The 26801-nt window shown below is 38.7% G+C and overlaps 1 protein-coding gene across 1 annotated transcript in view; it reads right to left on the bottom strand.

Annotated features, from left to right (window-relative positions):
- BICC1 (BicC family RNA binding protein 1) overlaps positions 1-26801 on the bottom strand; it is an 89697-nt gene that overhangs the window by 47538 nt on the left and 15358 nt on the right. The window contains exon 2 of the mRNA XM_066555033.1: positions 9486-9532. Coding sequence (XP_066411130.1) covers positions 9486-9532 — 47 coding nt within the window. The remainder of the gene's footprint in view (positions 1-9485; positions 9533-26801) is intronic.

Genomic DNA, 26801 nt, shown 5'->3' with positions numbered 1-26801 from the left:
ATCAGTCAGCAAGGTTTAATCCCCAAAAAATAACCTCATGCTTCTTCTCAAAATGAAGGAAAACTTAAGAAATGGTCTTTCTACAACTTTCCTTCCTCCCCTTTGCCCAAGTGTAATTGTAGTATTTACAAGCCAAAATATGTAAGCTATTCTCAGTGGAGAAAAAACAGAAGAGGACAAAGACACTGGAAGACACCAACAAAACAAATCAGACTGTACTCTGACCCTGAAAAAATTGGCTCTAGCTGCATATCATTGGGCCTTCAAGGAAAAAAAAAATCTAACTGTAAGGCAGCTGGAAGAGAAGCTTTTGGCTTCCTTGTATTCCAGCTTGAAAAGTTTATAGTTTGAGCACTTTGGGGAGTTTTTACATTAAGACAGTAAGAAATTATTTTTTCTTATGCTGTATTTTTTGTTTAGCTGATTTTGGATAGAAACTGGAATGTCCTGAATGCAACAAAACCAACCAAACAAAACTCCTCCAGAGCCCACAAGTATTTCAGAATTCAAAGGAAGTATTTTACACACAGTGGATGAACAAGAACAACATATATAACAGACCTTTCTTCATTTAAAGCAGGCACATTAAATCAAAGTATTATTCTTTATAGTTAGTGTTGGTAAGATACCTATTTCTGACCCTCCCACCTTTGGGATTCGGGCATCTTGGCCTTTTCTGCCTCAGGAATTAATCACAGTGAAAGGAAAATGGGTCAGACAGGAATCTGCATCTACTTGTGGGTCTCTGCAGTTACCCAGTCTGAATTCCTTCCCCAGTTAAATAAAATTCTTTTTCCAGGTAAGTGAGGAAAAGAACAAAATTAAATCAGTTTGGACTTCAATACCATGTGGGAAAGTAACTCTGAGAGAATATCACTTTACACCATGAAGATGTTATGCCTAGTCTTGGAATACTTGGTTTCACAGACTTCATCTTGCATCTTCAGCTTTCAGAAAAGTTGTCTCAGTCCCCTCAGTTTGCATGCATTTACAGCTGTATAAACAAGTTTATTCTTATGGTTTATTTCAATCATGGAATATAACTTAGATGAAAATTAAAGGAAAATATATTTCCATATGACAAGACCTGAAGAGTCACAGCAGACATGTGAAATTCTGCACGGGGTGATGCTTAGTTCTATCTCTTGCAGTGCACAAGAGGTAATGCAGCACAATCTGAGAGGATGACTAATCCCTGAACATGGCTTTTGGCAGCAAGAACACAGCAATGGCTGTAGCTGGAACCAGAATTATTACATTTATTGGTTTGTTGTTTTTTTGGTTTGGGGGGAGGAGAAAGCAAGGGAAGAACAAGGATGGGAAGAAAGAACGAGACTCCAAAGAGGTTTGTGTGAAGTTACCCATTGGGAATTCAAACTCCAAAACTGGTGAGGCCAGAGAAAGCACTTGCATTGCCAGAGCACATCAGCAGGACAGCATCAAGGATTACTGATTTGGTGAGGAAAATTGAGGAATATAAGGAGTTGAAAACGAGATTACAAAACTTGGCCCAAAGCCTGGTGCAAGTACACAGCTCTTGTGGAAGTCTGGCCAACATTTTGGGTACAGCAATGGATTTGCATCCCAAGCCCTGGGGTGGTTTCTTTCCCCCTGAGGTGATCTACATAAGAAATTCCCATCAAGAATTCACAGTTTGTCACAGCCACTACTCAAAGTTGGACAGTACAGCCTGACCCCTGTGTAAGCACCAATTCTGCAGGTAAGGAGGAGGGGCTGTTCCTGAGAAGCAGCAATGGCACACGGCCCCAGGCACCCCACATCCCAGATTATACTGTCCAGAGCTTCCAGTTTGTGCTCCTGTGCGGCAAAAAACCCATCTCCTATGCAGAGAACCAGAATTAAAGCCATAAAATACAGAAAGTGCTTAGTAAGTTTGCTGTGACTGCAGTCTATCAGTACTGACAGCACACATGGTAGGTGCCATCTGTTTAAAATACATAACCAAAGGAGGCACAGGGAGGACAAGGATCAAGCTCCACTTATGTGTCTGTACAGAAAGGAGCAGTGGGACAACAGAGCCTTCCCACACACAAGGACATGAGTGCCTGTGTGTCCTCAAGGGCAGGGCTCCTCATTTTCCCATTTTATAGTCCAACTGTCAGAAACCCAGACACATTTTCAGAAAAGGTGACTGCTTGGCTAGTCCTTCTTCCCTAGTTTTACTTGTCTTGGAAAAAGGTAATATGTAAATTATTTTAGACATTGCTGTCTGGAATAAGCAGCATGGATAAGGATCAATACTCCCATATGTTTTTGTTCATGCTTCCACTGCAAGTCATTTGCTTCAATACTGCAGGGAATTGATATTCACCTACTCACTTGTCCATCTCTGTTAAACTGATTTTTATTTCAAGTTTTTATTAAATGCTAAAATAACTATTAAAAAACATTGATGTGTTTCTGATTGATATATAAAAAGGGAACAGAAGGAAAGCTCACCTGCATACTGCTATACAGTGTCATGTCAAGCTAAGCAGAACACCAACACTTCCCTACAACTTCAGGGCCAGTACCTGAGTGCAGACTTTGAGGCTTCCCCAGAGCAGCACACAGGCTCTTTGCTGTCAAGGACTTATCCTAATGCTGACTCTAACAAATTTACCATCTTCACAAGGTTTTCACAGCTATTCCTAAAGAACTAACCAAGAATTAAAGCAAGCATGTCCAGGATGAAGAGGTCCTGAAGCTAAGCAATGTATTTATTCATAGTTTTGATCAAGGTGTATCAAAATTTTTATACTAAATACTAAAACTAATGAACAGATTATGGATAAAGGCAATAAAGGCAGCAGAGTAAAAGACATCAGTTTTACAAATGAAACTTTCAGACTGCACATAAAAGCTCTAAATCACTAAAGATGGAGTTGGGAAAGCTGCCTATATGGATATGGCTTTGGAATTTTTATTGTTTCCATTTCCAGTAAGGGATTTTTACCCTAGAAAAGCTGAGAACAAAAGCATGTATGCACATACTCACTCCATCTTTTTTTAACCTTCACTTCACCTGAAAGGAACTAAGATGACTCTTAAAACAAAGGTTTTGTTTAAGCAAATATTGCAGTATTGTTGCTGCATCCAAAAACTACATTAAGTGAACCTTCTGCAACAAAAATGTTTACAGAATTTGGTACTTAATTTACAAGTACAGCAAAAAAAGTTGAGAGTAAAAATCAATCAAATGCCCTTACCTATGGAGAAACTGAAGTCCTTCACTTGACTTGAAAGTTTATTTTACCCTCAATGGAAATACTTGTCAAGGGTCACAGGTAACACTTTTGTTTTAAATACAGGACAAAGCATAGTTGAAAACAAAAAAAATATTTAAGCATGCAAAAAATGATCTATAGAAGTATCTGTCTCTACAGTATTAATGAATTACACAAGTAATATAAAAAAATCCTAAGAAAAGTATCACTAAAAGTGAAGCTACACAGAACACTGTTCAAAACACCAATATGCATCCAAGTCTCCTCTCTGAAACCAAAATCAGCAATTCTCCTCCTTACAAGGCAGATGATATTCTTCCAGTGTATATATATATATGTATATATATTCCAGTGTATATTCTTCATTTGAATCATCCTCATACTTGTCTCCCTTATATTATTTTTTCCCCCCCAAGGTAAAAGCACAAACATTTCTGTGAAGGAAATGCCTCCTCTGTTCTGAGGGAGGGTTTAACTCTCAGAATGAAAAGCACTGAGCACCTCAATTGAGATGGTGGTAACAAACCACTCCTCCTCTACTGCTCTACAATGCAGGAGAGATCTTGCACAAAGTGTTAGGTATAGCAATAAAGTGGCATAAAGCTGAACTTTATCAACTAAGACTTAATATTACAGGTAAAATCTCAAGATAGTACCCATTGTATCAGAAGCAGCACAGGAGAAACTGGAGATGAAATGAAAAAAAAAAACCCAAAAATCCTTGGAATGACTCCATTGCCTTAGCAGAATGGTCACTATACTACAGATGGGATGAGTGCCATTTTCCACAAAAATGAAGCCTTCCCACCATCAGCTCTGCCTGAACTAAGCAAAAAGTTAAGTAAGCATTCTTGATTTACCTTTTTAGAGAAGCTGATCCAACCTAAATAGCCTCCTTTCCACTGGGTGGGGTTTTGCCAAAAGGGAGACAAATGTCTCAATCCCAAGATTTCCTGCAAATGTTAACTTGCGTTGACATTCTTTCAGCCCCCTAATCCATGCTGCCCTCTCCAAGCAGTCCTTCCTCTTCCCAGGAAGCTAAATGAGAGGAAGCTCAGTGTAAATTGGACGCCAGCATTCCCATCCCAGCCAGGCACTTGAAGCCAGCTCTGGAAACGTATGGCCTTAATAAATCCTTGTCACATGCTCTGAGCCAAGCTCTACATCAAGAGGTTATTTTAGCGCTAGTGCAGATCCTGATTCCTACCCAGAAAAAGTGGAATGTGTGGAACCAGTTCCTGTAGCTCCAAGCTGCTGCTGTGGTTGAAACAGAGACAAGACCCATGGTAATGTCTGATCACCAGCAGCTCACGAGGTCTCACCACCAGATAAATAACACTGCAAGAAACTCAGAGCCCAGTGGCTGCCATCAGAAATGGAAACACAGCCCTGGGGGAACTAAAGCTATAAATAGGCAGCTGGGGAATAGTCATGGCTGAAGACACATGAAAAGCCCTCCAGAAGTTAGTCCTGAATGTGGATAATGATTAGCTTGAGACATCTTAGTCTCAGGTCAATGATTAATATTTTTAATGCCTGAAAATGCCTTAAGCCACTTGCATTTGAAGCTCTAGATATGCTTCACGTTCAGAGATTAAAAAGTGAGACTGATCCACTTCCAGCCTGACCTACTGCAAAGAGAAAATTAAATTTATTTGTATCAGAATATACTACCTATGCTTAGAAAATGCATACATCAACACTGTATTAATATATTCACATGTGAGAATATTGCAACAATTAGGTTTGTCCCAGAACAACGTAAAAGATATTTTTCAAAGATACAAGAGAAAACACAGGATGTTGCAAACCAAGCTTTTTTACTGTCTTAGATAAGCAAAAAGGGCTTGAGGAAGATTCCTTGCTGCCTTTGCTGCCAGAGCCTCCTAAATAAATAAAAATACACAATCATTAATAACTACTGCATAAAGGACTTTAACAGAAATATGATTAAAGATGCAGTTAGATATAGCTATTTTTCACATCTTCAAATAATCACAGGGGGTTTATTTTTTGGCTTTGGTTGGGCATTTCTTTGTTTTCTTTCTTAGTCTCTTGCTACTACTGTTTCCAGATACCTGGACTGAAAGACCACCTGTTTTTAAAGGATGGTTTCACCATATTGTGCTTCCAAAATGGCCACAGTAGCTTCCATGGTGCTAATTATTCAATAAAATTTGAAGCTACAGTTTAAACATGCTCCATGTAAGCACAGGAAGGAAAATGAAAAGAAACCACTCGTCTTCCTTTGCTCCTCATAATTAACAGAAGAGATTTTGGTACACACATGAAACTTTTGCCCAGTTGCAACTTCACAGCTCCAAGCACACTTATGTCTCCCTCAGGGAAAAACAGACTCTGCAGTGAGAGAAACACAAGCATTTAAATGCTTGTGTTTTAGCACTTTTTGCCTAAATCCAGAGATATCTTAAAAACCCCTAAGTATCCACAACTGGGCAAATGCATGCAAACACCACTTCTGTTTGCTTAAAAAAGGTACAGAAGAAACCCTAAACACAAAACATAAAAGGATGTCAAAGACTCAGGACCAGTAAAACACACAAGTTACAGCTGGCTGGTAGTATTTAATGCTTCCTACAAAACCAAGCTCTGCAAATGAACTCTAAAAGGCAGGAAAGCCAGAGCTGAGGAGCCCCTCAAGGCACACTCCCAAAGCTCACACTAACACGTGCACACTGAATAACACTGAAATAAAGAGCTTGGATGTGACCTGTGCAGAGCACCATGAGTGCATCGTTTCCAGTCACCACCTTCTGCACGTGCAGTCCCACATTGTCCCAAGAACTCCACCCAAATTCCACTCAAGCCACAGCCTTCACCTATCACCCACCCTACTCTGCTCACAGGCCCTGGAGAAGGCTACAGATACACTTCTGTCCAAAGAAGTTTCAGAATGAAAGATTACCATCAGCACTGAGATTCCCAAATGTTTAAAAAGAAGAAAAGAAACCAACTTGATGATGAGATAGCTAAAAGCAAACCAAAATGATGCATGACATTCCTCTGGGTCCACAGGGCCAACCCTCACCTGTTTTGGATTATGAACTCCTCAGGACAGAGAATCACCACCTTCTTACATTTTATATAAGAGTGCCACACACCTAACAGATAATTTAGGGCTACATAAATTATCTGTTCCCTGGAACAATGTCCTGGCTTTGCTGGGGAAAAGGCCTTGCTTCCTATGAGGCGTGAACCAGATGTTGTGGAACTTGGTGGAAAAAATCCACCATCAACTGAAAATGGGGTCTGGATCAAGGACATGTAATAACTTCGTATTATGTATTCCTCTCACAGAATAAATAAGAAAAACAATTTAGAGAGCAAGGCCCACAAGGATCTTTTACATAAATAGTATGTAACACAACAGCAGAGCAATCCATGTTTATTTAGGATTACCTGTTACTGAACTGCAGATCCAAGAGCTCTACACAGAAAACCATGCCATTTTTTACTTATTTCTTGCCAAATTATTCGTAGCTTCCAGTGGTTTTGAAAAATCCTCATTAGATGGTGGTAGGTTTTTCCCTCATCTGACGCAGTACTACAACTTAGAAACATTAGAAGAAAGTATGATCAAGTTTTCAGACTCTTAAAAATGACACTACCAAAAGACATTTTATTTACTTCTCACTTCAATTCAGGACCAGAGGAAGGGGAATGTCTTCACCTGATCTTTCCTGCCACCACAGGGCAGAAAAATTGCCTGAATTTCACCAAGAATTGGGGCTCATTCAGTAGCTCCACAAGCAACTGCATTACACATGCTTGTTTCTGCTAAAATGCTCAGTGAAATTATGCATATTGATATTTAAATTGTTATTAAACTCTGGAAGTTGAAAGTTGGTAGGCGCAGTTCACATCCACTGAGATCCTGCTTGATTATGCAAACCCAAGTAATATTGCTTTCTCACATGTTTGAAGACCAGCAAAAGAGTGCTTAGCACCAAAGCCTTGTATTAACTTTCTGTAAAAGCCTCTCTGCAGCTTAACAATGCAGGCTGAGTCTCTGCCAACCCCTCAGGCACAGCCTCCTCTCTCCTCCCTCTTGGTCTGCATGCCTTGACATACAGAATCACCTTCCTGAATTTCTGCCTCGTCATTTGCCATTTCATCATTCCTATGAAAACTTCTTCCACCTCGAAAGCCATTTCCAACCTCAGCACATTGAGGGCAGTCCATCAGAACACACCAAACGTGGCATTATTCATGCAAATAAAGCCCTCATGTTCTAGATGTGGCCTATCAAGGATGCACTTCTCCCTCCCTGTTCCACTCAAAATCCTGCCAATAATGTCCTGAAGTCTCATTATCTGAACTGCTTTACAAAAATGTCTTTGCTGCAGCTTTGAGTTCATGTTGAGTTTCTGGAAGTGTCCTGCTGCCTTCATTGGCAATGTGTTTCTAATACCACAAATCACTTTCTCCCTCACTGCACCAACCTGAAACACATGAAATGAGTCTTCATTTTACCTCCACATACTCTGCCTTGTTCATTTCACATGAGAGGGGAAAAATTTAACTCTGATTAAAGGAAATTGCACAGACAGAGATGGTGAGTAAGCTATGAGCAACTGTCCAGAGATTTCTTCCAACAAAAGAGAACTCAAAGGAGATAGTTTCCATCTGGTTTTATTAGTTGTAGCATTGTGTGTATGTGCTCAGAAACTTCAGAAATCTACACTGTGGAGTTGGTGATATTTTAAGAAGAATGCCAGTTAAAATGAAGCAGCTTGAACCTATTGCAGCACCCACACTGTGCCTAGATAATAATTATGCACAAGTATGACAAGATCTAAATGCCAGGATAGCCACTGTAGCATCAGTGTGGGTAAGTAAGGAGTGCACTCATTGACATACTTGAAGTACAGCATATTTTGCTTTCCTCTTAAATTCAACACAGCATTTTCTGCTATTACACTAGTGACTACATAATTGTAAGTCACATCATATCTACAGTAAATAATCAAGCAATCAAATACACATATCAAACAGATAAGCAACTCAAGAAGAAATATTTTATCCACACCTTTAAGAATTATGAGCAGATTTATCTACAAGAGAGAAAACACTGTGGTAAAATGAATAATGTGTAGAATACAGCACAGGCCACTATGGCTTAGCTTTGTTTCAGCAAGTAAAAAAACCTCAAAGTATTTTGATAAAATCCTAAGGAGGCACTATTGACACATTCTTCTCTGTGCACAGCAATATCAGACAGTTAAGCCCCACATTTAGAAAAACAACTCTCACTGTCAGTTCAGAGCAACATAAATCTGAAAATCCAAACATTTTGGCAGCATATATATTCCTCCTCACCAGCCTTTATCAAGGCATCCCACAGTCACATGCAGGGTAAAGTAACCTTTCACATCCTCCTTTCTGGAACAACCACTTAAAATTATAGCAAAATACAGCAAATTACTACAATGGACAATGAGTCAAAAAAGAGTGTCAAGGCATTTCAGTATACAGCGAAGTTTGCACTGTCTTTCTTCTCTGTACTAAAAAAACAGCTCATCATTTTTATTAGCCTGCAACATGCAGATTTTCATTAAAATAACTCATAAATAATGTTCTTCAAACTATTCTTGAAAAAAAACAAAAACAAAAAGACAAAAAAACCCCAATACTATGCTGCTTTGTAAAAACAATTTGCAAGTCCTTACTCTTGACCACGTTTCACTTTGTAGTTTAGTTGCTGCAGGACTCCCTTTTCCAGTCCTTCTGTGCCTCTGTCCAACCACAAACTTTGTTGAATCATTTTGTGGATTGTGCATTTCTTTCTTAAAAGCCCTTTGCATTTCTCAACCAAATATGTATGCTTTCAACAATCTCACACTAAGTTGCAAGGCAGTATTTTAATTGCAGGATGCAGCATTTATCCACAGACAACATGCTTAAGACCACCTCACAACATCTTTTGGCTTAACAATTAAGCATAACAAATGTTCATCATGCATATTTTAACATTTTCAGCTAAGTAATTCGTAAAACTGTTAAATTGTTTTTGTGCACAGATGACAGGGCATACACCAAAGAACTTGTTTCTCATCTCATTCCATGCATGGCTGGTAGCAAGAAAACACTAAATGACAAAATTTTTAAAAATTTGATCAATATGGTGGAAACTGTGCATGAAGTTTTATTAGTTGATCACATGCATGAATAATTGGTTTTGGTTTTTTTTTCTTTCTCTAGTCAGGTGCTGTTATAGAATTGAAATATCTTTCTTACCTTCTGAAAAAAGTCTTCCCCACTTTTCCCTTTGCCCTCTGCAGCAGCTGTAAAACAAAAGTGGGATCTGGTTACTAAATACACAGGAGACAATTTGCAGGCTTACATATAGAAAGTCTCAGTGAGTACATGCTACTGTAAAATAACAACTCTGGGTATTTTTTCTCATGCAATAAACATTTGTCAACAGCTGAGCAATACCCAGATTAACCTTTCACAAGTCACTTGCCAAGGACAGAGTCTGAGCCCTTTGTATTTGGGTACTCGAGCTCTAACCCACTGGTAGATATTTTAGTTACAAAATACACACGGTCTAAGTGTAACAATTTAGTCACACTGCATACTTTGCCCTGCAATTCTACAAACAGCAGGATCAAAAGAAAGCTAGGAGAGCACAGGATTTTCTGTATCAAGTATCACATTATTCAGTGATCTCAAGACCTGGATAGAAGTGGGATAATAATAATCTGGATTATCTCCCACTTGTATTTAAACCCATAACTGCAAGTTCATTTAAAATTTTTTGGCACTTAAAATGATACAACTGTTTGCACATAGCTTATGCTGTAGTTTGTCTGTGTTGAACTAGCAAGCAGTTCAAAACACATTAGCTCAAACTGATTACAAAGAGGATAACTTCCTTTTCCCTGGAGAAAGGGATGCCTTCAAAAACAACTCCAAGGGTGGAGAAGAGTTTCCTGAATGGTACAGGATTACTGAAGCAACTTTGTATTTCTCATGTACAAAACAGACCCCTCGAGCTCACCCCATCACCCTGGCTTCAAAGCCATGTTTCAACTACTCAGTTCTGCCCCCCTCCTCCAATTACACAATCAATTCCAAACTCTTAAGGGACTGTCAACACAGCTAATGCAATGTGATAGCAAAATGCAAGTGAGCAGATACAGGCTGGAGGCATGACTTCTACCCCAGAGGAAGAAGTGCCACTACATTTGAAATAAGCTTCTCAAAATCTCAATAACAACACTTATATACCACAGAGAAGAGCTCACTAGCAAGTTTTATCTAATACTGTTCAGAAGTTCATGATTCAACCCCAGTGCAGCCAGAACAGAGGCAGCAAATGAAGCTGTCAAGCATTCATCCTGCTGCAGAGCTATTCCAGACTCCCCAGTTCCACAAGTCTGAGGAAAAAAAAACCCTCCCCACCTTCAAAACCCATAGGTGTCTTTATGAGAAGAGCAAACAAGGTTTTCTGCAAGCAGAGATAACAGCTGGGGAAGGTTTGTTTTCCAGATTTACAAGCTACTGTTTCAAGCAGAAAAACACAACTTGCTTGAAGCAGCCCCTTGATAGGTGCACATTTCTTGACATGTTTTCCATTAACTCAGGAATAGATAGGAAATGCTTTTGGGAAGGGAGGAGCACCACCACTCTATTTCAAGTGGAACACAGGGCCAACATGCTTTTAATCAGAGGGTACACGAGATAAATTGGAGATGAGAACGTGACAGATGTGTGGCTGAAGCTGCAGTTTTGAGAATACACAGATTTTGTTCCAGCTGCAAATGCATAATTTCCAAACTGAATACAAACAAGAGATGGCTTAAGATAATAGCAGTGATGCTCTGCAGGGCATTAAGTAGAATGCTGACAAAGAGGATTCCAAGCTTTTTATTGTAGGTTTATTTTTAATATGAATCATTCTGGTGACCTGATTTACAGCTTGGCCCCACCAACAACTGATGGCACAACAGACAGAATCCAGCAAGCACGGACAAAGTGGGAAACAAGAGGGAATGAAAACATCCCAAAATTGGTTCACAGGAAAAAAAACCCACAACAGCAGAGACAATAGGAAAGTTGGAGCAGATGGCACTTTATAAAAAACTTTAGTTAGTAGTGAGTAGGTTTAGTTGTCACAATATATTATAAAGATAGGGTCTTTCATCAGAGCTTTTCAGCACATAAGATGCTTTATGATAACCCTTTTGTCAGGTCTAGTGATAGCTGTGAAAAGGCATCTGATCAGATCTCATTTTTCTATATTAAGGTGATCTAGTCATTACCATCTCCATTATGCAATAAAGGAAAGATGCTCAGAATTGTGTCTTAAAGTATTTTGTTACACTTAGAATATATTTCACTATAAAAGAGAAAAAAAATGCCTAAAAACTTGAAGAAAAACTACATAAACCAATGTATTATGCTTCTTTTGAGGTTAGCTATTTTCCAGCTATTGTCTCCCTTTTCCCTCCTTCCTCATATCATATAACTCTTTGTACCAATTATCTACTCACTCTTTCATTTTACTTCCTAAATTTCCCCTGGTTTTTATGAGGAGCAATTGCAGTTAAAGAAATTTAAATTCTACTAGTAGTTTATGAATTTTGTGATGCTACCTACCATAACCTACATTTGCATGTATGTTTACTCCCAAACCAAGCACCTATGTTTAAGAAAGCTTCCAACACATGTCTGAAATGTTTATGATTCATGTGAAATTATCTTGAAGCCTTTCTGCTCTCTAAAGTAGATAAAGGCAGTCTTGAAAATTCTGAAAAGAATAGGAATAGCCAAAAGCAAGGGCAAATTTATCCATTTCTCTTATAATTGAAAAGCTAAACAGATTTTGTTACTGCAAGACAAACCCAGCATCTTTTGCAGGGAAATGAGCAAGAGAAGCATTCCAGAGTTATGAAATTTATGCAGAAGCCATTAAAATGCAAATCATTTACAGTGTTCTCTACAAGCAGATGCAATTTAGTAAGGCATTGAGGTTTACCTCAAATCAGATAAACTGAGATAAAAGCAAACTTGAATTCGTGTTTAGGAAAAACAATCTCCTAGGTCATCACATGCCAAGATCATATTTTCTAAACAAATCTTGAGAGCATTAACCCTGACTCTCAAAATAAACTTCAGCTTTGAAATATCATATTAAGAAGCTCACGATATTTACATCTGACAAGGCACTCTGGCAAATAATTTTTGTAATCTTCATAATAATAATTAGATTTGCAAACCAAGCTTTATCCAGAAAAGCAGGAAGTTTTCAAGTTACCAAACACCAGAGACAACAAAGCCTTTTGTGGGAGGCTGAGGGGGCCAGCAGTGCTGTACCTGAGCTGCATGGAAGGTGCAATAGAGCCCATCTCCACTAAACTTGAAATAAGCTTTCAGATTTTAATGAACAAAGTTTCACATTTTCTGAAATTACTGAATGCAAAATACCACACCAGTAACAAAGAACATAAAGAAGTGACATTATTGCCTGGTATGTGCCATAGGAGACCACTCCACGCTTCTGCCAGTGGTCCCTGTCCCCAAAGCAAGTTTGAGAGAAATCAAAAACAAATGCTAATTAATCCAGCTGTACCTGACTTCTCACTGACAAACTGCTTCATTTCTGCCAACTCAGGAAATACTGTTTTCTTAGAAAACAGTATTTACTTTATGGTATTGAATAATCACTTAACCAACCCTCAGAAAAACTAGGACTACTTTTACACAAGGTGGCTACATTGGTTTCAGAAATACAGATGAAACCTACGTAAATGTGCATAACAAGCATTTTATATTTTAAGCTATACTCTGTTTATTGTAATTTCTTCCATACCATGAAATATTTTATATCAGATTTTTGCTTTTCAAGACATATTGGATTGCTGAGGTTCCATCCAATACAAATATGAAACAGTTGAAACAGGTGTTAACTGTTATGGTACCCAAGAAGTGCACCATTTGTCTACTCAATCACCAAATCATAAAAAGGCCCAATTGTAATTTCTAGGTTCACATGGAAAAAATGAATTTGAGCTTTCACTTCAAATGTTATTTCAGTTATTAAAAAAGTTATTACAATACAGGTCATATTTTACAGGAAGGGAACCCAAGAAACACTGATTAAGTCAAGTGTTTAAATGAATTACTGTAACTTTGCTGATCTCACACATCAGTTTTGTGTCTTATTTTCCCAGCTCTTGAAGTTATCAAAAACCCAGGGTAACTGAGTATGACTGAGTTGGGGACTTGGCCTTCACATTGATTAGTGTCCAAACTTCCTCCTCTGTCTGCATTCAAAGACTAAATTTTTAAGAGAACAAAAAAGCACATTCTGCTCTTCAGGTCTCAACTATGATGAAAAAAAAATTCCTTGCATCAAAGTACTCTTTAATATGACAGATAACTAGATATTATTTTCATTGTATCAATACAAATCAACTTGACAGGATTTCAAGAAGCTGCAGAATAATATAGGTAAGAAGGTAAGTGCTCAATTCTCCTTTACCTTTCCTATCCACTGCATGAGAAAGATTTCATAACATTTATGTCAAGAGTGTCCTCATGTTATTTAAATTTGAGTTTTTTTCTCAAACTGCCATGGAAACATGCTAGCTACACAAGAATGTTGATTTTTATTGACTCCTAACTTTTTAAATGGAATGGACAGTTATTTATTGAAAGCCTGAGCTATTTCTCCAAAGTTACCAAGCTGCTGTCATACACAAAGAAACCCAACCAAAAACTTCTTTCATTGAACCAGAAACCACCTGATAAAGAGATTGTGTTTTCCCATGCACCAAGTCAGACACTAACCCACACATGCTCTGAAAGCTTGCTTATATCAAGCCAAGATAAAGAATTCCACCCCCATGACCACAGAGTTAAGCCAAATTGCTGAAAATATTCCTTTAGGAATAAAAAGATAGAGTGTACATTGTTAAAGAAAAAAATCTGACCTTAAATTGAATTTGCTGAAATCCAAACAAAACAATTTTCCATTTTTCTCGTAATTGCAAAGCCAGTCTCATTTCCAGTTTTCAGCTTAGGAGCTAAGAAGTCCCAGAGACAGCTCAACTAAAATATACAGTTTGGCAAGAGAAATAACAAGGCTGAAACAAGCAAGAAATCTGCTTGCTTCTGAAAAATCTAAATATTTGAGACTGTTAACTGGCTTTTCAATAAGGTTATGTATTCTTTTTATTTTTTAAATTATAATAAACTTCATAAAATAACCTGTTACACATAGCAATCTCACTTTTTCAGAGTCTTATTTGGCTTCATGGAGTTTTCCAGAGTTGATGAATGAAAATCAGACATTCAAATGTTCTTAAACTTATATACAGAGAAATCTTCAGGTGTTGAGGATGCTCACTATAGACAGGTCAGAGTCAACTGATGGTACCAGCAAAGGAGACTAAGCAAAAGGAGAAAAGCTCCAAAATTCTTGAGAAATTACTGGAACATTCAACAAAAGAGAAAAAAGCAAACTATACCTGTCCATACAGCAGGCTGACAAAAAAGTAATGACAAAGCCAGGGCCTACATGGTATCTGGAATATTACAGAAACTATCATAGATCTACATATTTTGTGACAAAAGGACTCTTGGACTGAGGGTGAAAGTGTCTCCTTTTATTAAGAAGTCAGAAAAAAAATTTTAGAAGTCCAAACAAAACCATCCATGCTACAAACTTAAAATGTTTATAAGGGAGCATTCTTGCTCTGTCAGAGCAGCCAAGGAAGAACTGGAAGAATTTCAGCACGCTCAGTAAATGACAATAAGTAGCCTGTCAAATATCTGGACAGTTTTGAGTGGGTTCCAGTGCATCTCCTCCTGTTAGCAGGAACTCAATACACAACTGCTGAGCTATCCACAGAGAGCCAGCTGTGCTCCAGCATCTGACACACCAAACCAGTGCTGGGAACCAAGCAGGCTGAGTCTGGGCTGCTTTTCCCTGCTGCTGACATACAGGGTCAATGAGCCCCCTTGGCCATTCAGGGTCCACAGGCTCTTTCTGGACCCTCTGCCAGCTGGAGGAGGCTCACTGGATCAAGGCTGGCATCATCAGAATGTGACTGTAAACACAGACAGGTGACACATCCATGATCTTCATTCTCCCCTTAATATTAGTCATATTCACTTAGAAGAATATTAACTTTTCAACTCCCCATAATTCTATATTAAAATTAAATAGTTTTTACTAGAATTAAGATTGTTGGCAAATAACTAAAACCAGAAGTCAGGAAGCCTCACCCACCATTTGTGATGAATAAAGGGAACAGCAACACAGAGAAAAAGAGAAAACTTAAAATAAACTACACTTGCTTCCACAAGCTCTGCATGCATTGCCGAGAAAGAATGCAAGCAAAAAAAACAACACACATACTCTGAGGACCAAAAGGACATGGATTTTCAACAAATATTCCTAGAGATTTCCACATGGTATTTGTAGGGACCTGACAGATTTAGTGACTAAAAGCTAAGGGGAAAAACAAATAGAAAGGGAAAAAAAGGAAAAAAATAATTGGGTTATACAGAAAGCAACTTGCCTTGTCCATTCCACCATCAATATTTTTCGAGTTGCCTAAGTCCAAAACTCTATCTCTAAAACCAATAATTTAGTACATAACAACTGTAAATTTTAGATATCTAACAGATTTTTCTAATTTGGCAAAACAAATTTATCCCTAGGGGAAAGGCTGTCTTGCCAAGATTCTGCATAGAAATAAGTCAGCTTGTTTATTTATTTTTAGAGACAAGTCACAGCTTGAAGGCAGGCAGTGGAGCTGGGGTTCCTTGGTGGAAATCTCTCCTTGCAGAGGCACACAGGAGTGCAGCCCATGCCCAGTGCCTGGTGGGATGTGGAGCACAGTGAGGCACTGAGGAATTAATGAGGATAATGAAGTGACTGCTCTGCCTCCTGCCAGCCACTCCAGAACAAAGCCAGGGAAACTGAGGAGCTGTCAGCACTGTATTACCTGATTAAAATTGCTCTGCTGGCTGCCACTTGCTCACTGCTAGAGCCACAAATGCTCCATCATCTCTCTGACTGGGTAAAATATTCCTGGAAGTCTCCTACATCACCCTGCAGATGCACTCAAGGACTTTTGCTGTTTCCTACAGAAGATATGCCAGCTGAGGCTTCCAAAGAGATTTTCAAAGCCCTACTGAAGTCTTCATTCCCATGACTGACAGCGAGTAAATCAATGACCCTGCTTCTGGGATCAGCAGAGGGCTTCTTGGAAATTGCTTAACTTATAAAATTCAAATGAAGTCAACAAGAAAACAACTTCACAACAACGTCACTTATGATTTCCTGAAAGTGTAAGGAGTCTGAAATGAACACAAGTTTTCCATTTCAAGTTTGTAACCACTTTAATGGTACTGTGAAAGGAGAATATCCATGCAAACAGTGTACCCAGCTGCCAGGTTGTAGGAAAGAAGATGAGAATTCCAAGAAAGAGAGAAGAAAGACATTGATTTTTCATCAAATAATTCCATTATCCTCAGATTTAAAATTACAAGCTACATTTTTCTTCCATTTTAATCAATGGATGAAGATGGCTTTTTTGACACCTAAATAACAGCCAAGTTGAACACCCTATTAACAGGTCCTCTTAAGACAGAAAACTTCCATCTGTGCTACTGATAATCACTTTTTTTACAAGTGAGCCTATCAAAAAGTGAATTATGAGACAGCTCTGTTAAGATCCATTGCTATGAGCACAAGTGAAATCTGATTGAAACCTTACATTAAGTATATTGAAGCACTATAGCTCCCCCACTTCTGAGAAAAACATCTTTGAAATACTACTTGAGGCAGTAATAAAAAGGAAAGAGAACAATTCTATGACTTTCATGTTTATAAAGCATTTTTGCTGCCTATATACACAAAAATAAAGCATCTGTGACCTCAGTCTTCCTTTGCTCTTTGCCAAGCAGCTGCCTGAGAGATGCAAAGTGTCATCAGTCACATCCAAAAAGCATCACCTATACTGAGATGTGTAAAGGAAAGGTGATGTGGTTTAGCTTCTATTATTTTCATCAAGAAGTTAATTACCTCTCTACCTTCAAACAGGCCTTTCAGCATTTCAATTTTCCATTTTGAACTCTGTATCCAAAATGATAGGCTGGCCAGAAAAAAAAATCACATTTTATTAATTTGTTCCAAATCCTTTGTAGTGAAAAACTGACAGCAGCAGTGTGCAGCCAGCCGTGAGAGCACTGTCCCACTTCAAACACAGCTCAGATGTTATCAATTCCCTTGACCTGTCACCCAAAGAGAGGCAGTTCTGGAGGAGACAGCTGGAGCTGGGCAGCTCTAGCAGCTGCAGGAGCATCTCACCAACTCACCACATCACACCATACTGCTGCTAGAAAATCCTGCTCTGCACAGCAATAAAAATTATCAATATTTATGCCAGCAACTCACTTGTCCACTACTCCAGGCTTCCTGTCTGACACAAGGGAAGAGACCACAACACTGTGACAGGATGAAGCCATTCCAGCCCTTCTCCCACCTTGCCTGCCTCGGTTGACATCCTCATCATCATTAGCACATAACCTGCACTAAATATGGGGGCTGTGGTTCCCTAGGAAAGTATTTAAAATAAAAATATGGAAGACAAGGACCCAGGGTGTAGCATTTTGCCCTTTCCATCCAGTGTGGCCACTGTAAACACAGCTGAGTGAGCTGCCCCTGTGCTGGCACACATCTGGCAATGGGCCAAAACATTCATGGGAGGGCAGGAGAAATAAGACATGTAAAGCTTGACATTTTTCTAAAAAGCTCTGCAGTGGGACTGCCTTGAGTCTCTGGATGAGACAGCTGAAAAAAAAAAGCCTTTGAGGCAGAACCTCCCTTGCTGCCAGTGCCTGACAGATCCAACTCTGCCCCAAGCCAGAGTATCCATTTAACAGGGCTTGCTGTTTACAGGAGGAAAGAAAATCATAGTATCAGCACTGCCCCGGGGGCTGACTGAGGATACCTGCCAAACACAAAAGCTCTGCTCTCAGCAGATTGATGGCTGGGGATATTCTCTCTATTTGTTTAGCATTCAACTTTCCCTCAATGCACAAGCACTTTTCCTGTCAGGTATGAGTACAGACACTGCATGATTCATTGCATGGGAGGGGAGAATGCAGCAAGGCTGTAAAAAAATTAGAAACAAAACCTCCACAGAATTGGATAAAAAGGTACACAATATTTTTCTGATGGTCCTGCTTGTTATGAGTCATTCACAGATGTGGAGTTAAAGGAGAGAAGCCAAGATTAAGTCAAAGACAAAGCTTTATACAGGAAACCAGTTTAAGTCTGCTGCAAGGCAGGTTAAACCCTGAGTTCCAAGGCCTTTTCCAACAGTAAGGAGATACTGCCTGTGTCTGGGCCCATTATGCTGAACAAGATTCTGGAATACATTTGACAGGGACAAAAAACTCCCATTATTTGGAATTACAAAGTCTCCTGCTTTTCTAAAATTCAACCAACTCCACACTCTCCAGCTTCCTGGATGAAATTGGAAGATTTGGAGAACAAAATGAGAGTTTCATTTTTCTGTCTAAACCCACACACTCTTCATTTCTGTCTCTATCAGAAGAAAAAAAACCCAACACCTCAATTTTTAAATGACACATGTTGTGAACCCTTTTCTAGGCATCTGCTCTCCTGTTCCTGAACATCCATACAGCTGGTAACACTTGCAAATCCACACACCCAGGCTGCTTGGTATCTCCTTTTCCCTTAGCCTGAGAATTTTGAATGCCTGCTGTCTTCCCTTCTTGCATTCATCAGTTTGAAAATATACTGATCGCCTTAGATGTAAATTCTTCCTCAGATAAAAATCCAATTCAGCTTTCTTGCTATATTTTAATTCCAGATTCTAAGGCATGTGGCAATAGAGGAATTTTAGCAGAGGGCTGTTCAATTCAGGGTAAAATTGAGAGTCACTCCTGTACACTAAATTTGTAATATGTTAGACTACTGACAGTACTACTGAAGCAGTGCCCACTTGACATCAGCTGTTACCTTGAGTATTTGCAAACTGTAAATTTTTTTTTTTGCATCTTTTACTCCCTCTAAAGGAAAAACACCAGTTTAAATATACGTACAGAAAAATGTAAACCCACTTAAACACTTCATGAGAAGGATAACTGAGCTACAAACTAGCATAAAGTAGCAAAAGACAAAAAGTTTAAAAAGCCAAGAAGAAAAGCATAAGATAAATAAATGTAAATAAGTGCAGGCATAAGCACTGGGGCAAGGCACTGATGCATTCAGTTAATTAAAAAAAGAAAAGATAAAGGTAAAAATCACACAAAATCCCATTTTCAGGAATACACCCTATATCTCAATTCACAGCTTTAAAGACAGGAAAAAAGGGTGCCAGTTTGTTCTTGGATACCATCATAATCCACAAAACATTTGAAGAAAGCAAGTTCATCAGTTTGACCCAAGAACCAAAACAATTTGTTCAAGTAATATCACAGGAAATTGCAAAGCAGATTTGTAAAGAGAGGGTGGGATGGATCCCCCCAAAGGGTGGAAGCAGAGGAAGTAAATTCACCCATCCATCCAGCCTAGAGCTGTGTATCACCACAACAAAACGTGCACCAACTTGTCACCCATTGTTCCATGCACTTGTTAGGCATGAAATCCAAATTATGTATCAGCACAAAAATACAGTGATAAAAGTTACTTTGCCAAACTCAAGTTTACTCACAACACCAAGATCTTTCTGCTTTCAAGAAACTAAGGAAATGAAGTAATTGTTTAGGTAAGAAGATCAAAGCACAACAGAAGTCTAGACCCTTCTGGTAAAGGTGAACAAGTCTTATTTTCACAGCTGGTTTTATATCCACATTTTCATCATCTACATGAATTTTTCTTAAGAACAGTTCTCATATTAAAAACCACAACTGGTATATACAGCTGGCAAAGCATTAAATTATTCCATTTGTGTACATGCATGTAAACAAAAACATACACATTCACAGTGAATCAAGAATGTCAAGCTGTACAATTAGGATTTCTAGACACAGTTTACAGTAAGATAAAAGCCTCACTGGTTTACATTACACTGGTAACATTTGGCCAGAAGCTTGGCATCCATACCAGCTCCAATCATGCCACATTAGATGTGGACTGCATAAGGTGTTAAGAATAATTAGTTAGTTTTAAATTTAGAATTGTGAACTGTTTAGCAAAAAAGAGGACAGCTACCTTAAGAAAAGCAAGAGCATTCTGATTTTAGGGTGTTAAACAAAAATAAATTAAACCAATTATGTTAGTTTTCATCTCCTAAGTGAAATGACTCCACTGGGAAATCCTACCTGCTTTTTCACTCAGACAGCACTAGAGATATAAACAGCTCAGGACTGAGACTTAGCAGATGATTGTATCCAGAAAAACACTGCTCTAAGCTGGCACCAGGAGAAAGCCACTTCTGGGTAAAAAGAGTCCAACTCCACAGGAAATTCTGCACTTCTACTGGTCTCATTTCTTTTTATTACCAATGAAATAATCTTCTGGGAGAAGTTTGCTGAATGGTAGCAAATCCTTGTGAAATTCAGATAGACAATAATGACATTCTTTCACCATCTATTCCTCATGAATTTTCATCAATAACTACAGGAAACCTTCAACAGTTTTCACTACAGTGGAAGAGGAGCTGAACAACTGTGGATAAATCATGCTGATACTGTATTTAGTTTGCTATATACTCCTTCAGAAAACCTGAGCATTCTTGCCAAACCACGGGTAAGGTGGCATAGACAAGTGGAACTTCAAGCTAGAAAAGTAAGCAGCAAAGTCACAGATTCATTAGAATTTCATGGAGAAGTGCTCTACACTCCAAAGAATGCACCATGGCTCAAGCATTACAAAACTGAGCTCAGGCTGTGTATGGCAGAGTCAAAGCAAAGAGACCACAAGTCAGTCACCTAAAGGTTAAAATAAACCCAAACCAAGATCTCATCTGGCAGAACACACAGTGATATTTATTCAAATACCTCAACGCTACTGAGATTTGTCCCTCAAAGATCCCAAAGTTCTTTCTGAAATTGAACACAGACATGCTGGAAGCACTCATCACCAGAGGCTACACACAGAGAGAAGTTGTAACTGCCCCTTCACCTTAAAGCCCTGATCTAGGCTGTCAGCCCTCTTCACAGAGTGACTCCTCCCAGATTTGGGCTTATCTCAAGAAAACAAAGTTAGTCAAGGATGCAAATTTTGCAGTACTTCAATAAAAATAAATTTACATCTTATAGAGATAAAGATTACCAACAATTTTATAGTTCAGCTATCACATTCTGTATGTATTTTTGGGCCATGCTTTCATATAAATTAACATGCTCAAGTTAATTAATGCTTGGTTTCCAAGCTGTGTCTTCTGGCTACAGGGCAGATGTATAGAAATGCAAAGCCCTCTCCACCCAAAGGCTCTAAAGGGATGAGTCTTTAGAAATCCAGGTGCATCACCCACTGGATTCCTTGTGATTGCCACCTCCTAGAGGCAAGGTCCTGCCATAGGGCAGCTGAAACTTTCCCAAGGGACTGCAAATTCCTGGCAACACCTTTGAGCTGCTACACTTGTGAGGCAAGAGGAATCCTCATTTGCACTTTGCAGTACTCAGGAAGCAACCCCACAAAGGGGTGAAACCCTCAGCAGAGGCCTGGACTGCTCAAACCTATCCCAACCCTAAATAAACACCACTGGGGAGTGTGTGCCCCAAGACTTGAAAGCAAGCCTTTGTGGGCTGCTGAACCCTTTATTCAAACCTTATGAAACCAAGAAAGGCGTTTAAGGACCAGGCAGGAAGTGCAGAGCTGAAGTTATGTTGCCTACACAAACATATGTCCATATGAGGCCCAAAAATATGTTCCTCAAATCCTAAAGTTCCTTTCTTCTCAAGCACAAGCAAATCACTGACTGCAGTGTACAATCTCAAAGACCTGCATCTGGCCCCCCGCTATCTAATTTGTATTTTTATGGACTCAAAACTATTTCTACAACTGCTGTTTACAAGAAATATATAAGTCAGGAAAACTCTACAAAGCTGCATTTACACAACCTTGTGATACAGTGCAGGAAATACTTAAACTAAATTAATGACCACAAGTAAACAAGAAAGCATTGTTTTGTGGTTAGACAACTGCAATTCTGAGTTACACAACTCATTTATCTTGAAACCTTGACTATTTCTGATATTAAATTCCCCCTTTTTATGTTCGAGACTCAGGAAAGTCTGCTTAGAAGAGCTGATACAATACAAAACCCTTTAAGTTCATGCAAAATAAACTGGCAAGAAACTTGTAAACTTAAAGGATATAAAATGTCAAGTGTGGGGAAGTGAAAAATTAAAACAAAGAATGTGCAATTTCTGCCAAAATCTAGAAAAACAAACAATAACAAGCAAGGAACTAATATTTGGCCCACTTCTGCCTCCAGTTCCTGCGTGGGGGCTTTAGCCAAAGAAATATCATATTTTTGCAAAAAAAAAGAGGCTTAAGTAGCAAGATCATAGTGCAGCTGATTTAATGCAATGCTGCTTTCAGGACTCTTTTACCATTTTTCTCAACATTACCCAATTTGAATCTTTTCCATAAACATTTGTCAATTTTTTTCCCTGCATTACGTCAACAATCGGCTCCTTTTCCAGTAACAAAAACAAAACCAATTCTTCATCACCAAACAGAGAATGACATTACCACCTATTCATAAAAACCACTATGGGCTGAGCATTGTGTAACATCCCTCAACATGTTGCACTTGCAAAATATCCCAGTTTTAGAAATATTGCCCATGTGTTTCGTGCTTTCATAAAGCTTTTGCCAAAACACTCACTTTTTAAGTGACATGGAAAGCTTAGTAATGTGGAAGGAATGTCAGTGAATCAAAGAGAAAAATCAAGTCTACTTTCAAACCATGCTATTTTGCCCTGTTACCTGGCAATTGGTGTTCTTTGGAGTAACCATAATTAACCAACATAATTAATGCACACATGCAGATCTGTTGAGGCTGAGCTGACATGGTACACTCAGCAATTTTATTATATCTTTTATAATCAAGGTATGTCACTCTCAGGACTCGATAGTGAATAAAACCAAAACCACAGCCAGTTTTTGGACAAAAAAAATCTTAGCAGAGTGTCATCTGATAATTAGATGATGATTAGATTGCTATGGTAGCAGATAAGTTAGACTGGAAACCACAGGAAAGCAAGCTTTTACTAAAGAGGTACAGAAGTATTGATGACATTCTTTTCAAAAAGAACAAGAAATAAGTATCAAAAAACACCAACTTATGTATCAAAGAAGGCTGGCAAAAGGAAAAATGCTATCCAAAGGTCTTTAACATAAGCACAGGCAAGAGCCATACACAGGGAACACTAGAAGGGATTGCTCTTGAGGATAATTCTGGCTAGGAATGATAACGACAGCCAGTATAGGAAAAAGGGCTCTTTTATTTATTTATGGAGCCACGTTTGCTCCTGAGAAATCCCTGTGTGTGACTCATATGATGTAAAGCACAAGCAGGCACATACATTAAGGTACTTCCAGTTCAGCTCTACAAACAGGGTATTTTTAATTTACAATAACCACATCTGTGTGCTGGCATGTGGGAAAACAAGGACGCCGTGCAAACGCGTGATTTCTAACTCAAACAACAGCTTTGTTTCCAAAAGGCAAGGGGGCTTTGAACTGCAAACCTTCCTAAGGAAATACAGTCCACTTGAGAGCAGGGGGAAGTGGCTCAAAGTCAGCATTCCCAGGCATAAATAAGCACGTACTGGGGTCAACTTTCTGCAAAAGAAATGTGTTACCCATCAATAAAAAAAAAGAATATTTGTGTGCTTGCAACACCCATCAGTAGTTTCTGCAACAAAAAACAAACCATGTGAGTGCTTTATGTTCAACAGAATTAACAATAAACCAAGCCTCAAGCACTCAGCTTTGCTGCAGAGTAAAAATATAATGGCACTGCTGCCACTTGACAGCCAAGGGGATCTTAGCTTTGTATTTCAGTGAAAAACAATCACCACCCTGGAGCACAGATCAGTCAATGCCCCTTATGTGCCCACATTTGGCTACTGTTTCCAGTAAACACCAGCTAGTGGTTCATTAAAAAGAAATGCAACAAAGTCCTAAGAAGTCCCAGTTAAGAAATATTAAAAAGATTGCTTTAGGTTTTCATTCTCATCAAATTTTCGTTCTCATCAAATTTTCATTCTCATCTTATCAAAATATGCAATAGGAGAAGATGATGAACAATGAATAGCAGGAACAAAACAGCCCCAATAAAAATCACACAGTTTATGTAAGAACTGAACACGTTGTAACTCAGCCTCACTTTCTCTCTGATGACTATTTCAAGCCATGTAATTTTACAACACCAAATTGCAATGCATGCATGCAAGTATCACAATCACAGAAAAACCTGTCATTTTCCAAGTCCTCCATTACTTCCTCAAAGCTTTATCAAGCCCTTAGGAAAGAAGACTTGCACATACTGGGTGAGATTTAGGCTTCTTGGAAATTCTGTAAGTAAGTTAACTTGTAAGTTTTAAAAGAAGTAAACATATGTATAACAAACACAAAATAACATCTAATGCTTCTTCCTCTTGTAATTTAACAAAACACCTCCCCACAGAACAACCTCTTTAACTTTGTTGTTCTCAGTGTATTGAGCCTCTGACATTTATTTCAGCTTTTTTTATCACACAGAGCAACTCAGGATCCAAAAAGCCAGGTCAGCAGTCCCACAGGTTTTCAAGAACTATGCAAAGCTTGGAATAATGCTGAATAAGCCAAAAAGCCATCCAGGAGAAAAATAAAAAACAAAGCTGTACCACCAGCTGAAAACTGAAAATTTAAGGCTAAGTATTTTACTCAAAATTGCCATCCCAACAATTATTTTCCTGAGAAAAGAGGGGGGGGGATAGATGATGGAGCCCTTCAACATGAAAATGTCTGCTACTGAGGAATAGAAAAGTTTAAAAAGCCATGACAGCCTTTGCTCTTCGCCATCCAGAAAGCTCTGCTAAAAAAAAAAAAAAAGTTGTCCACAAAAGATTCCAAACATTCTTCTTCCATTACAATTATATAGATTTCAAGATGTTCCACAACGTGAACCAAAGCTTTGTGCAGCGCAAAGCAGCCAACAGTAAAATTACATTTTTCCTACAGTTAAAATGGATTAGCTTTAAAACCAAGCAGAAAAGGAAAAAAAAAAGGGAGGACTTGCTGCTCTAGTTCCTCTGCTGAATGATTGGAAAGTTCATGTTTCAGGAGTCTTTGAGCAGAGTAAACTGCACTGGAAGAGGAAGGAGGTTAAACACTAAGATATACTGGTAGAGTCAGGGATCTTAAATCACAAATGCATTGAGAAAGGGTAAGAATGAGTCCCCACAGAGAGACCTGCAGCCCTGCTCAGCCCTGCTGTCACACAGCACACACAAACACCACCAGGGAAAATGGGCTTTTCCAGCTCAGGAAAATCCTCCCCACAGTGACAGTGTCCACTCCAAATAAAGTGCATTATGCCTCCTGCAGAAAAATGGCAAACACAGCCCTACCCACACATGATAAGTATTAAGCAAAGCCTCCTACTATTGACTTTATTTAACTGGGTCTTCCTAGAGTTGCAATTAATCCCTAGGAATTTTCCAAGTTCCTAACTCTGCAGAGACTGTGGGTCATTTTTATACCAAGCCTGTTTTTGCAGTTGAAAAAAGTCCATATACTCAGGGAAATGCAAGCCCGAGATTCAAACACCACCTCCTGATACTGAAATCCAGATATCCTAAAAAACATAAAACTGTAAATACATAGACCTTTTTTACTCTAAAGACAGTACATATCATCAATAGCACTTAATCATGAGCTCAAAAATAATACAGAAGTCACAACTGCATATAGTTTATTGCATAGATGAAATAGTACAAGTATGACACATCAGATGTGGCTCCAATCTTGACAATTCAAGCTGTTCTTGAGATAAACATGACAGTATTGTGCTTCCTGCTGTGCCAACAATGACTTTATCCCTTAATTTATGCCACTTCCTTCATGCTGGTTTTTTACCAGTGCTATTTCAACTATTTGAGCTGTTCCTTTAAAACAGAATTTGGCTATTGTTTGCTTTTTTTTGCCACATTACTAAAAAAAATGAGGCATTGCATACAGTTAGCACTAATTAAGTGGTATGGAGACCAGCAGATTGTTCTGTAAGGACAAGCATGTAAGCATATACATTTCTCTTGGGGAGGAAAAGACATTGTAACAGCCAGAAGTTACAGTCAAAAAGCTCACTAGACTCTGAAAGTCTCTGCTTATCTCAACCATAATTATAAAAAAACCACCAAACTCAAACCATCTAGAATTAACAGAGGTGAAAGTCTGGAGGGTGTACTCCATTTCTGGAGTTCATAAGCCATTATTATTAAGACTGCCAAAAAAAGCAACATTTCCTGTTTGCATTTTTTTCTTCTGTTTTGATTTTGGTTGAATTTGGGTATTCTGTTACAGCTCAACTGGATTTCACCATAAAATACTTTTCAGCTCTTTAA

The sequence above is a fragment of the Molothrus aeneus genome, chromosome 8, assembly GCF_037042795.1.
Source record: "Molothrus aeneus isolate 106 chromosome 8, BPBGC_Maene_1.0, whole genome shotgun sequence".
Taxonomy (NCBI): domain Eukaryota; kingdom Metazoa; phylum Chordata; class Aves; order Passeriformes; family Icteridae; genus Molothrus; species Molothrus aeneus.
The sequence above is the reverse complement of the archived record's forward strand: the minus strand, read 5'-3'. Positions and strand labels throughout refer to the sequence as shown.